Source organism: Protopterus annectens, chromosome 6.part0 (genome assembly GCF_019279795.1).
Source record: "Protopterus annectens isolate FY-2018-M chromosome 6.part0, PAN1.0, whole genome shotgun sequence".
Classification (NCBI taxonomy): domain Eukaryota; kingdom Metazoa; phylum Chordata; order Ceratodontiformes; family Protopteridae; genus Protopterus; species Protopterus annectens.
In genome coordinates, this window is record NC_056737.1 from 1533658241 (window position 1) to 1533671018 (window position 12778).

Sequence of the window (12778 nt, forward strand, 5' to 3'; positions counted from 1 at the left end):
TGGGTCTGGCCTCGGCTGATGTCGCACTTCACCCGACGTCATAGCTGCAGTTCTTCGGGTATAAAGGCATCAGCCAACGCCATTTTCCTCAGTGTTTCTTGCCCCAGATGCCAGGTGCCCTCTAGGAAGGCTAAATTTGGATAAATGCAAATGTTTCCAAACAATAGAGAGCAAATAGAAATAAACATGTATATACATATATACAAACAAATACACCATAATAGATTCCCCCAGCTAGTTACAAGATGGGCAAATACCCTAGGAGTACCACAGAGGGAAGGAGGGTGGGTAATCCTGACTGCAGATGCATACCTCTCGGACATCTACATTTATGGTAGGTACAAAACTGTACTATGTCCTTCAAGGATGCATCTGTAGTCCTAACAAATGGGTAGAATACCATAGCCAAACTGGGGGAGGAGGCACTAAGGAGGCACTAAGAGTTTTATGGTGTAGTTAAGATCCCTTGCAAAACAGCAGTGGCAAAACCTGCTCGGGATCTGGAGTATAAAGGCAGATTATAATGCTTGGCAAATGTATGCACGGAGCTCCAATTAGCAGCCTCTAAAATGTCTTTGGTAGCCACTCCTCGTAAGAAAGCTGCAGTAGTGGCTGTAGCCCTTGTGGAGTGAGGTCTGATGTTTTCTGGAGTTGCCTTTCCATGAAAAGGGTAACAAAATCTTATGCAATTTCCTATCCATTTTGAGATTGTCTGTTTTGAAATTGCTTTTCCTTCCATTCCTGTTGCATATGCTACCAGAAGCTGGTCAGTTTTTCTATTGTTCTTGGTTCTGTCCAGGTAGTAGCGCAATTGTCTGTGTACATCCAAGGTATGCAGCAATCTTTCCCCCCTGTTCTGCGGGTTGGGGAAGAATGTTGGTAGGTGTATTGCTTGGTTTAATGATACCCTGGAGACCACCTTTGGCATAAAGGTAGGATTAGTTCTCATGGACACTCTATCCTGATGGAAGATAAGGAAGGGCTGTACTGCCATTAATGCCTGTAATTCAGAAACCCTTCTAGCTGAAGTGATTGCAAGCAGGAATGCAGTTTTCCAAGATAAGTACTGTAATTCTGCTGTTGCTGCTGGTTCAAAGGGGGTAGTGTCAACTTTTCTAACACAAAGTTCAAATCCCAAGTAGGCAATGGTGGTTTCCTTGGTGGCTTTACATTTTTAATTCCTCTGAGAAACTGCCTGAGTAGAGGTTGAGAAAAGACTGGAGGATCCATGTTGTATTCTGCTGAAATTGCTGATGCATGAATCTTAATGGAGGAGTAAGACAGACCATTGTGGAAAAGCTCTGCTAAGTATTCCAGGATGTTAGCTATGTTTGGCAATGATGCCTCCACTCCTTTTGTTGCACTCCAAATGAGATATCTTTTCCATTTTGCTGAGTAAGTTTTCCTTGTTGAGGGTCTGCGAGCCTCCAAGATAATGTCTTTTAACCCTTTGAGATAAATCTAGGTTATTTTTCCTTATATAATGTTCCAAGCAGCTAGCTGTAGTGTTTTCAAGTTTGGATGCAGGATTTTTAATTTGTTCTGTGTTGGCAGTAGGGGTAGAGGCCATGCGTGTTCCCGGGACATACTCCTCAGTAGCGGGTACCAATGTTGCCTCAGCCAATCTGGAGCAATCAAGATGATCCTCGGGTGATCTTCTTTGATCTTCAGTAGCACTTTGTGCATCAAAGGAAGAGGTGGGAATGCATATGCTGTCAGGTTTTCCCAACTGAAGGATAGAGAGTCCACCTTCCAAGCAAGTGGGTGGTATGTCCTTGTGCAGAATTTTTCCAATTGGTGGTTGTGTGGGGATGCGAACAGGTCTATTTCTGGTTGTCCCCATTTCCTTGTGATGGTTTTGAAGATGTCTGGATGCAGCATCCACTCGTGGGCATCCGTGGTGGTTCTGCTTAAGATGTCTGCCAGTATATTTTCTTTTCCTGGCACAAATATGGCTTGGAGCTGAATGTTGATGCTCAGGGCCACATTCCAGAGATCCATTGCCATCCGGCACAGAGGATATGAATGTGTGCCTCTCTGTTTGTTGATATACCACATAACTGTGGTGTTGTCCGTCCTTATCAGCAAATGACCCTGTTGAAGAAATGGTCTGAATGTCTGAATTGCCTGTTTTACTGCCAGCATCTCTTTTTGGTTTATGTGTAGGTTCATCTGGTCTTGAGTCCATAAGCCTTGTATGCACTTGTCCACCATGTGTGCCCCCCAACCGAGGTCTGAGGCGTCCGTGGTGATAGTCTGGCTTGGGTGAGGCCTGTGGAAGGGCAGCCCTTTGTTCAATTGACAGGCCTGGGCCCACCACTGGAATTCTTGTTTCAGGCATGGAATTATTGGAATTTGGGTTTCTAGGCTGTGCTTGTGCTGAGACCATAAATTCCTCAGGTACCATTGCAACTTCCTCATATGTAGTCTGGCATGTGGAATTAATATTATGCAGGATGCCATGTAACCCAAGGCTTGCAGGATTTTCCTTGCTGTAAGCTGGTTCTGCGTTGTTAATGCCATGAAATAAAGTGGTAGCTGCTTCTTTTTTCTGCTGTGAGGAATGCCATCTGGTTTAATGTGTCCAGTTCTGCACCCAGGAAGGTTATCCTTTGGGATGGTATCAGCCTTGACTTTTTTATGTTGACTGTGTATCCCAGGGCTTGCAGCAGGTGAATAACCTTTTTCAAATCTTTTGTTAATTTGTCTTTGCTGTCCGCTTGTAACAGGCAGTCATCCAGGTATGGATAAACTTGAATTCCCTGAAGCCTGCAATGAGCAATTACTGATTCCAGGCATTTCGTGAATACTCTGGGCGCAGTAGATAAGCCAAAAGGCAATGCTGAGAATTGATAATGCTCTGATCCTGCAAGAAATCTGAGGTATCTTCTGCAATTTGGTCGTATGGGGACGTGCAGGTATGCCTCCTTGAGATCCAGAGTCACCAGCCAAGACTCCTTGCCCAGCATGGGAAGAAGCTGCTGTAGGGTCAGCATTTTGAATTTTGGAACAATGAGATATGTGTTCAGAGCGGACAGGTCGAGAATAGGTCTCCATTGGTTTTCCTTTCTTGGCACCAGGAAAAGTCTGGAGTAAAATCCTTGCCCTTGTTCCATAGACGGTACCTTTTCTATAGCTCTCATCCTTATTAAGTGGTCTATTTGTTGTAGAGCGTTTGTCTTTTGATTTGGAGGTAGGTTTGGCATTCCTCTCTTCCTTGGTAGAGTATGGAAGTGAAACCTGTAACCTTTGTCTATTGTCTGTAAAATCCATTTGTCTCCCTTAATGTAATGCCAGTTTACTGAAAATAAGGCTAGCTTTCCGCCTAAGGGTGCTTCTAGTTGTTCCCTGGTAGGAGGTTTCAGAGCCAAGTCACTGTGATTGTCCTGTGGAAGTGGTAGTGGCTGGATCTGTGGCAGTACTTCGCTGGTTGTTAGGCTGCCACTGTCGTCCCCTGTAGGCACCTCTGGATTGACCTCTACCTCTTGGGCGCCTATTCCTGCCTCTCTGTGCTCTGGTGGTGTCTGGAAAGGACCAGTTCTTGGAAGGCCAGTTCCTACTAAACCTTGGTGGCTGGACCTGTAAGAAATCCTTGACTGTCTGGACAGATTTTGCTTTCTCTTCCACCTTCTTCAGCACTTGCTGTGCAGGGGAGCCAAACAAATTGTGCTTATCCATGGGAGCATCTAGGAGCTTTGATTTTACATGGTCTGGTAAGGACTGCTCTTTTAACCATGCATGCCTTCTGATCACTGTACCAGTCATAGCTGATCTAAAGGAAGCCTCCAGTGCATCATAGCCGCATTTTAAGGAATGATTACTGACCTGCTGAATGTTATGTACCATTTCCTGAACAGACTTTGTCTAAAGGTTCAGGCGAGGACAGTTTTTTAGTTAACTGATCTAACATAAATTCCTGATACTGAATCATGTGGAATTGACAGTTTAAGGCCCTAGCCGAAAGAGTAGCAGAAGTATAAACTTTTACCCCATCTCTCTAAGGCCCTAGATTCCCTTTCAGAGGGAGGGGTTTTTGGCAGAGGTAGCTGCTACGGCCTTGGGGCCCTGTGAAATAGTTTCAGGATCTGCAAAAGGAGCCTTAAACAAGTGATAATGTGTGTCCGGAACCCTGTAGTATCTGTCGGGCTTAGCAGGGGCCGGAGGAAGTGAATCAGGAGCAGTACAAGCATCATTAAATGCATCATCCACAACTGTAAGTACTGGAGGAATGGCTAAAGGCCTATGCTGTGGCAAATGCAAAAAGGTCCTAAGCCTTTTCCTAGAGTCTGAAAAATCCTGTCCCTGCCATTGAAATTATTCCCTCATAGCATGCAAGGTTTCCCCAAAAGAAAATTCCTCAGGAGGAGAGGCAGAAGGAATGGAGTCTTCTGCATCAGAGTCCTCATATGGAGAATAAGGGCCCTCTGGAGGGTTTGTATTTTCTGAATCATCTGAGGAGTAATCAGTAGAAACTGGCTCAGGGGGCTCTGCTCTAGGCCTCTTCTCTGGAGGGGGGTGAGAGGCCCTGTCAGGGTGAGACTGGGTTCCCCTGATCAAAGAAATGAGATCCTCTGCTAGACTAAGCATTTGAGTACTAGAGCTAGGCCTGTGAGAGGGGGCTTTAGTAGGCACGGCCTTTGAAGATTTAGCTGCTTTAGCCCTGGCAAAAGCCTTAATTGACATGGATGCAGGGGGCCTAGCAGCTCCACGTGCAGGAGTAGATACATCTAGGGGGATAGATTCTGATAAATCCTGAGAAACTGTAAGAGCAGGTGGAATTTCAGTAGCAGATTCAGCCATGCTGGAAGAGGCCTCGGTAGTAGGAGGCATGTTTTCGGCCAAAGGAAGAACCGCAGACTCGGTTTCAGCTGAAACCGAGACACTCGCGGTTGGCTTAACCGCTGTTTCGGCCGAAACCACGGACCGCAAGTGTCGGTCCTTTTCCTTACGCTTTTTAGCTAAATGTGAAGTCGGAGTCTCCAACGGCATGATATAAGCAAAAGCGGAGCCGAAAAACTCCTCTGCAAACTCCGACCGATGTCTAAGTGTCCGTCGGTTGAAGGAAGCACAGGCTAGACAAGCTGCTATGTCGTGGTCTGGGCCTAAACAAACAAGGTAGGCAGTAAAAGTGGAAATCTTTATGAGGTATTTGTTTCCCACAAGTTAAACAGTTATTCACTTTTTCTGACATCGGCTGAGGCAAGAAAGAGTCCCCAACGGGGTACTTAGCTTTTTAGAAGTCTTCGGTAGTAGCAATCTCTGGTTCTGACCGACCGGCACTTGCGAACAGCTTCTGCTTCGGGCGCCACGCGGCAAGAAAGACTGAGGAAAATGGCGTCGGCTGATGCCTTTATACCCGAAGAACTGCAGCTATGACGTCGGGTGAAGTGCGACATTAGCCGAGGCCAGACCCAGACTTTGGAATCCGGCCGACCGAAGGGCTGCCTGAGGCCAGGACAACCCATTTGTTATGACTGCAGATGCATCCTTGAAGGACATCATGCTGCCCATACATATCAAGTAGAGTACTTCCTTAACAATAATCAAAACCAATCTGGATGGATGATCATACATTTCCACCAAGGACATGCAAATAAATCTACTTAATGGAGGACTGTCAGTTTCACACCAGCATCAAGTGATGTGCCTGAGCTTTTTGATGGTCTCCTTTGCCTGTAAGCTAAGTAAGAAACTATGAAGCTGTAAAGGAGGTGTATGGTTGAAATATTAGATTTTTTTTGGGGGGGTTACATTTCGGCTACCCCACAGCTGACCATTAGCTACTCCCAGTAACTCCCCTGTTTCACTCAGTTTACCAAACCCAACCTTCCTCGCAAGGATTAACTCTGACCATGTTCAGAGCCAGTGAAGAGACTGAGGCATCCTAGGGTAGTTTCACACTACTGCTAAGGAAGTGTTTTTATTTTATGGCCCAATTCCTCCCGCTGTATATACACATACTGTCCAAAGGGTTGGTGTGCACTGGGCCTGTGATGCACCATCCATGCCGCCATGTGTGACTCAGCCAAAGCCCTGCCATCCTGTAGACATCACACCCTGTGCATCTCTTGACTATAAAGATGAACCACTGAAGTGTGTCTGAACATACACCCCTCTTTTATGCCTCCCTTGGGTGGTTAAGTGGACAGAGGCCACTCAAAAGCATCCCATACACCTGGCTCATCCAGCACCTAAGCTGCTAAATGAACTTGAGTTACCTGGGTCACAGTCAGAGCTTCGCTCCTCTGTGCCAAGAGCTGGATATGTATGACAGAAACATTAGCTACAGTTCACTATTACGTTTATTTCAGGTGGAAAGAGAAGTGAAGGGAACAGACGGACTACAGAAGAGAGAAAGGAGTTGATATTAGTAGCAGAATGGATATAGATGGTAATGGCAAAGTAATGGAAAAAAGAGGTAGAGCAGTTTCGGCTTTAGAGAAAAAGTGTAAGGTGGGTAAAAAAGACTGTCAAGGGTACAGGACATCAGAGATGGGAATGAGATTGCTTAAGATTGGTGGAAGGTGAATGGGGAAGGAGAAGAAAGTGACATGATAGGAAGGTGGAAGAAGAAATGACAGGGAGAAACAGATATGTAAGTTTGAGAGTTGAATGCAAAATGCTATGAAACAAGATAAATGATGCACGTGGGTTATAAGCAGGAAGCTTAATGGTCATGCCTGCAGTTCAGTGAGGGGATTAAGGAAGAATGTAATATTACAGTAGTTTGTTTAGTTTAGATATCACTATACTTGTTGATGTGTTTGATGAGAGAGTAGTGCAGAGATGAGGTGTTTCTCACTGTAATTATAAAAATCCACACAGGATTAACATGCATTGTTTTCTTATATTATTCTTAAGCTTTCCACAATTCTAAATTTATAAATGCTCAATATGCACTGGTTTGCATATTAAAATGATGGATACATATTGTTTGATAATGTTAAATGCAAACGCATTTATTATACGACTTAGCAGTGTAGTTTCTTATTGAACAATTACAGTACATACTGAATTGTTACATTTATTTTGAGTAGATGAGGGGTTACAGTTCTCAATAATGTTTTATTCTTGAAAGAAAATATGAAGTTAATCTTGTATTTTATAAATACAGAAAAATGGAATAAATAGGGACTACTTCCTATCTGCCACATTGTTTCAAAAGTCTGAATTACTGCTGTAGTTTATATGCTGAATCCTTTGAGTGAAGGCGTGTTTGTACTTCTGACGGGAGTGAGCATACCTGGTCAACAGTTTCATGTCTCTGATGCATGCAATGAAATATGATAATGTATACCTTATTAACTTATTTCCTATACACAAACCATAGACACATACACCTAGAGTACTGACTGTTCATTGCAAAATGTTTTCTTTCTTTCACTAAAGTAGGACAAACCACTATTACAGAAAAAAAAAAAATAACTCTTTACCTTCACTGTTTCAAGATCTTCAGGAAAAAGAACAAAGTATACGTCAAGCTTGCAGCTCCTGTTCAGTTTAGCAAAGCTGATTACTTCCTGTATCATGACTTCTGCTACTACTGATTTAGGAAATTCTAGTTTACCAGTTCCTATGGCAGGAAAAGAAATGGTGGACAATTTGTCCTTCTGTGCATATTCTAGACATGTTTTCATAACTTCCTCTAGAACCTGCAAAAAATCAAATTTGTCATTAGAAAACAAGGTTGACAGCTACATTTCACTTACACATGGACCAAGTTGAACTTTTATAATTTATACACTGTACAGAAATGACAATGTACAGAAAGAAAAATGAAAAACTTTTAAAAGAAGTCAAAAAATGCATAATTTTGATCCCAGAATCAAAACTGCTGATCATGTTTTTCAATGTATTTATTAGGGTGCACATTACATAATATAAAGGTGGTAATAAAGACAAAACTTAATCAGTGTGAACAAATAGGAAAAGTACAGTTTTGTACCTACCATAAATGTAGATGTCCGATAGACATGAAACTGCAGTCATAACATGTGGGTTGTCCTGCCTCAGGCAGCCCTCGGTCGGCTGGATTCCAAAGTCTGGGTCCGACGTCGGCTGATGTCGCATTTCTCTCAGACGTCAGAGCGGCTGGAGTATATAAGCATCAGCCGACGCCATTTTCTTCAGTGTTTCTTGCCCCAGATGCCAGGTGCCCTCCAAGGAAGGCTGTAATCAAATTGGAAAACAAAAACAGGATTCCAAACAAATAAATGAGCAATAAAACAAATACACCATAACAGATATCCCCAGCTAAGAGTAACAGGGATAGGAGTGGACCCTAGGCATAGAGGGGTATGGAGGGGGGGAAAATCCGACTGCAGTTGCATGTCTATCGGACATCTACATTTATGGTAGGTACAAAACTGTACTATGTCCTTCAAGAATGCAACTGCAGTCATAACATGTGGGTAGAATACCATAGCTTAGCTGGGGGAGGAGGTATGCTCTAGGAAAGAGATGGTATGGCAATCAAACCCTGCAGGACTGCCGAAGCAAAGCCTGCTCTGGATCTGGAATATAGAGGGAGATTGTAGTGTTTGGAGAATGTATGCACGGAGCTCCATGTAGCAGCTTTTAGAATGTCCTTGGTAGGCACCCCTCTTAAAAAAGCTGTAGAGGTGGCTGTAGCTCTGGTGGAATGCAGTCTGACATTGGCTGGAACAGTCTTTCCATGAAAGGAATAACAGAATCTGATGCAATGTCCAATCCATTTTGAAATAGTCTGTTTTGAAATTGCTTTTCCTTGGACTGCAGGGGCGTAAGCTACAAAAAGTTGCTCAGACTTCCTACTGGCCTTGGTTCTGTCCAGGTAGTATCGAAGTTGTCTGTGAATGTCCAAGGTATGCAAAAGTCTTTCCCCCTTATTCTCAGGATTGGGGAAGAAAGCAGGCAGATGAATGGCTTGATTTAGAGAAACCCTAGATACCACCTTTGGCATAAAAGTAGGGTTGGTCCTTAATGAAACCCTGTCTCTATGGAAAATAATAAAGGGTGGTATTGCCATTAGGGCCCGTAGCTCCGAAACCCTTCTTGCTGAGGTAATTGCCAACAGGAAAGCTGTCTTCCATGAGAGAAATTGCAAGTCAACTGAAGCTGCTGGCTCGAAAGGAGGTAGAGTCAGTTTTTCTAAGACAAAATTGACGTCCCAGGCTGGCACTGGGGCCTTTCGTGGTGGCTTAATGTTCTTGATTCCCCTGAGGAATTGTCTTAGTAAGGGGTGAGAGAAAACAGGAGGATCAGTGTTGTATCTAGCTGAAATAACAGATGCATGTATCTTTATGGAAGAATATGAGAGGCCGTTCTTTAACATATCTGCCAAATATTCCAAAATAAGTGGGATGTTCAACAGTGATGCATCATGTCCCTTGCTGGTATTCCAATTGCTGAATCTTTTCCACTTTGCTAAGTAAACCTTTCTGGTGGATGGTCTTCGAGCCTCTGTTAGTATCCGCTGAACTTCCTTGGAGAGAGATAAGCTGAAGTTATTTATGGGATCTCCCAGGCTGTTAGCTGCAGTGTCTGAAGGTTTGGATGCAGTGTTTCGAAATTGTGTTGAGTCAAAAGTAGAGGCCACTGAGGGAGGGCCCACCTCCTGGTGTGACATATGCTATGTAGTAGTGGGTACCAGTGTTGTCTTGGCCAATCCAGAGCTATTATGATTCCCTTGGGCTTCTCTGCTTTGATCTTTAGTAATACTGAGGTCATCAGTGGCAGAGGTGGGAATGCATAGATTGCTAGGGAGTTCCAGTTGAATGAGAGGGCATCTATTTTCCAAGCTCTTGGATGGTATGTCCTTGTGCAAAATTTTGGTAGAAGATGGTTGAGGTGAGAGGCAAATAGGTCCACTTCTGGCTTGCCCCATGTCGAAGTGAGTTGTCTGAAGGCCTTCGGATGTAACCTCCACTCATGTGGATCTGTGAAATTCCTGCTTAGGCTGTCCGCCAACACATTGTCTTTTCCTGGAACAAACTGGGATTGTAACTGGATGTTTAGGCTCAGTGATTTCTCCCAAAGCTGCATTGTCAGTCTGCAAAGGGGTAAGAGTGGGTGCCCCTGCTTGTTTATGTACCACATCACAGTGGTGTTGTCTGTCCGTATCATTAAATGGCCTTGCTGGAGTTGGTGTTGAAAAGCCTCGATGGCATGCATTACTGCCAGCATTTCCTTTTGGTTTATATGCAGATGTGTTTCCTTTGGAGACCATTGTCCTTGTATACACCTGCCTTCCATGTGCCCGCATCCAAGGTCTGAGGCGTCTGTAGTCATGGTCTGTGTTATCTGTGGTTTTTTGAATGACATACCTGTGTTTTCCTGGCTCACCGAGGCCCACCATAGGAATTCTTTTTGTAGGCATGGAATGAGTGGTATGATTGTCTCCAAGTTGTTGCTGTGTTGAGACCAAATGCTTTTTAGGTACCATTGAAGCTTTCTCATGTGTAGTTTTGCTAATGGAACCAGTAGAATGCAGGATGCCATGTAACCTAGGGCCTGTAGGAATCTCCTTGCAGTCATCTGGGTGAGTTTTGTTAAACCTTTGAAGTAATGAGTTAACTTCTCTTGCTTGTCTTCTGTCAGGTAAGCCATCTGAGAGGCTGTGTCTAGTTTGGCTCCTAAGAAGATTATTTGCTGGGATGGCTGCAGTCTTGACTTTTGGAAGTTGACTGTGTATCCCAGAGCATGAAGTAATCGTATGACATAATCCAGGTTTTTTGTCAGCATCAATTCGTCGTCCGCTTGTATGAGGCAGTCGTCCAGGTACGGGTAAATTTGTGTACCCTGGAGCCTGCAATGAGCAATTACTGAAGCCAGGCATTTTGTAAATACTCTGGGCGCAGTAGATAAGCCAAATGGCAATGCTGAGAATTGATAATGTTCTGGCCCTGCAAGAAATCTGAGGTATCTTCTGCAGCTGTGTCTGATAGGGACATGCAGGTATGCCTCCTTGAGGTCCAGAGTAATCAGCCACGACTCCTTGCCCAGCATGGGAAGGAGCTGCTGGAGAGTCAGCATTTTGAACTTTGGTACTATGAGAAAGGTGTTTAATGCGGACAAGTCCAGTATTGGTCTCCATTGAGATTCTTTTCTTGGAGCAAGGAACAGTCTTGAGTAAAACCCCAGGTCTTGTTCTTGTTGTGGAACTCTTTCTATTGCTTTCAATCGAGTCAGCAGAGTGATTTGCTTGATAGCCTCTGCCCTTTGATTTTGTGGTAGGTTTGGCATGCCTTGTTTTCTTGGTAAGGTATGAAAATGAAACCTGTACCCTCGGTCTATAATGTCCAAAATCCATTTGTCCTTTGTCAGTCTGTGCCAGTTTTCTGCAAACAGAGATAATTTCCCAAGGAGCTTCTAGTTGTTCCCTGGTAGGCGGTAGTAGAGGAAAGTCATTGAGTTTGTGGTTGTTGGGCAGGTGAAACCCCTGCGTCACTTCTTTGGTTTCCTGGCTGCCATTGTCGTCCCCTGTAAGGGCCTCTGTATTGGCCTCTTCCTAGGCCACGTCTGTTCTTACCCCTTTGAAACTTTTCTGGATTAGGAAAGGACCAGTTTTTTGAAGGCCAATTCCTACTGAATCTGGGGGGTTGAACCTGGAGGAAATCTTTCACAGTCTGAACTGATTTTGCTTTTTCTTCAATGGTCTTTAACATATCCTTAGCATTTGCACCAAAAAGCTTGTTCTTTTCCAAAGGTGCATCCAGAAGTTTTGTTTTTACGTGATCTGGTAGAGGTTGATCTTTTAACCAAGCATGCCTACGAATCACTGCCCCTGTCACAGCTGCCCTACATGAAGCTTCCAGTGCATCATATCCACACTGCAAGAAGTGATTGCTTACTTGCTGAGTGTTATGTACAGCTTCCTGCAAAGTCTTCCTGTCTAAAGGATCAGGAGAAGCTAATGTTTTTTGTAAATCTTCTGAGAGATAATCCTGATATTGTAACATATGAAAAAGGCAATTTAAAGCTCTCATAGATAAGGTAGTGGATGTGTAACCCTTTTTGCCCCATCTCTCTAATGACCTTGCTTCCTTGTTGGAGGGCAAAGGATTTTTTGAGGTGGAGACTGAAACTCCTTTAGGCCCCTGTGAAATAGTTTCCAAATCAGCAGTATGGGCCCTGAATAAATGGGAATGAGTTTCAGGGACCCTGTAATACCTGTCTGGCTTGGCTGGAGCAGGAGGAAGAGAATCAGGGGTAGCACTAGAGTCAGAATACAAATCATCCAGAACATCAAGTACAGGAGGAATAGCTAAGGGCCTGTGCTGAGGCTTCTTAAGGAAAGTCCTAAGGCGTTTCCTAGAATCAGAAAATTCCTGACCCTGCCACTTGAAATGTTCCCTCATGGTGTGCAGAACTTCCCCAAAAGAAATATCCTCAGGAGGGGAGGCCGAAGGGATAGAATCTTCTACATCCGAGTCCTCATAGGTCTGGAAGAGCTCTTCCTGGCTATCAGAGTGGACAGAGCCCTCAGAGTCTTCATCTGAAGGAGAAGGGTCAGAGGGTTCAACCTGGGGCCTTTTATCAGGAGGAGGCTGGGATGCTCTCTCAGGATGGGCCTGTGAACCTCTAATCATGGAAATTAAATCAGCAGCCATGGACATAATTTGCGTCTCCGGAGTCGGCTGAGGAAAGGATTTAGAAGTAATAATGTTTGTTTTGCTGGCTGCCTTAGCCCTAGTGTAGGCCTTAATAGACATGGCCATAGGAGGCCTGGCAGCTCCACGTGCAGGAGTGACCTTGTCTACAGCAATGGTCTCGGGCATTTCCTCGGTTTCGGTATCCG

At 44.3% G+C, this 12778-nt stretch overlaps 1 protein-coding gene across 1 annotated transcript in view; it reads right to left on the bottom strand.

Annotated features, from left to right (window-relative positions):
• LOC122804843 (protein mono-ADP-ribosyltransferase PARP9-like) overlaps positions 1–12778 on the bottom strand; it is a 1196663-nt gene that overhangs the window by 168685 nt on the left and 1015200 nt on the right. Inside the window, exon 5 of the mRNA XM_044074996.1 lies at positions 7434–7652. Coding sequence (XP_043930931.1) covers positions 7434–7652 — 219 coding nt within the window. The remainder of the gene's footprint in view (positions 1–7433; positions 7653–12778) is intronic.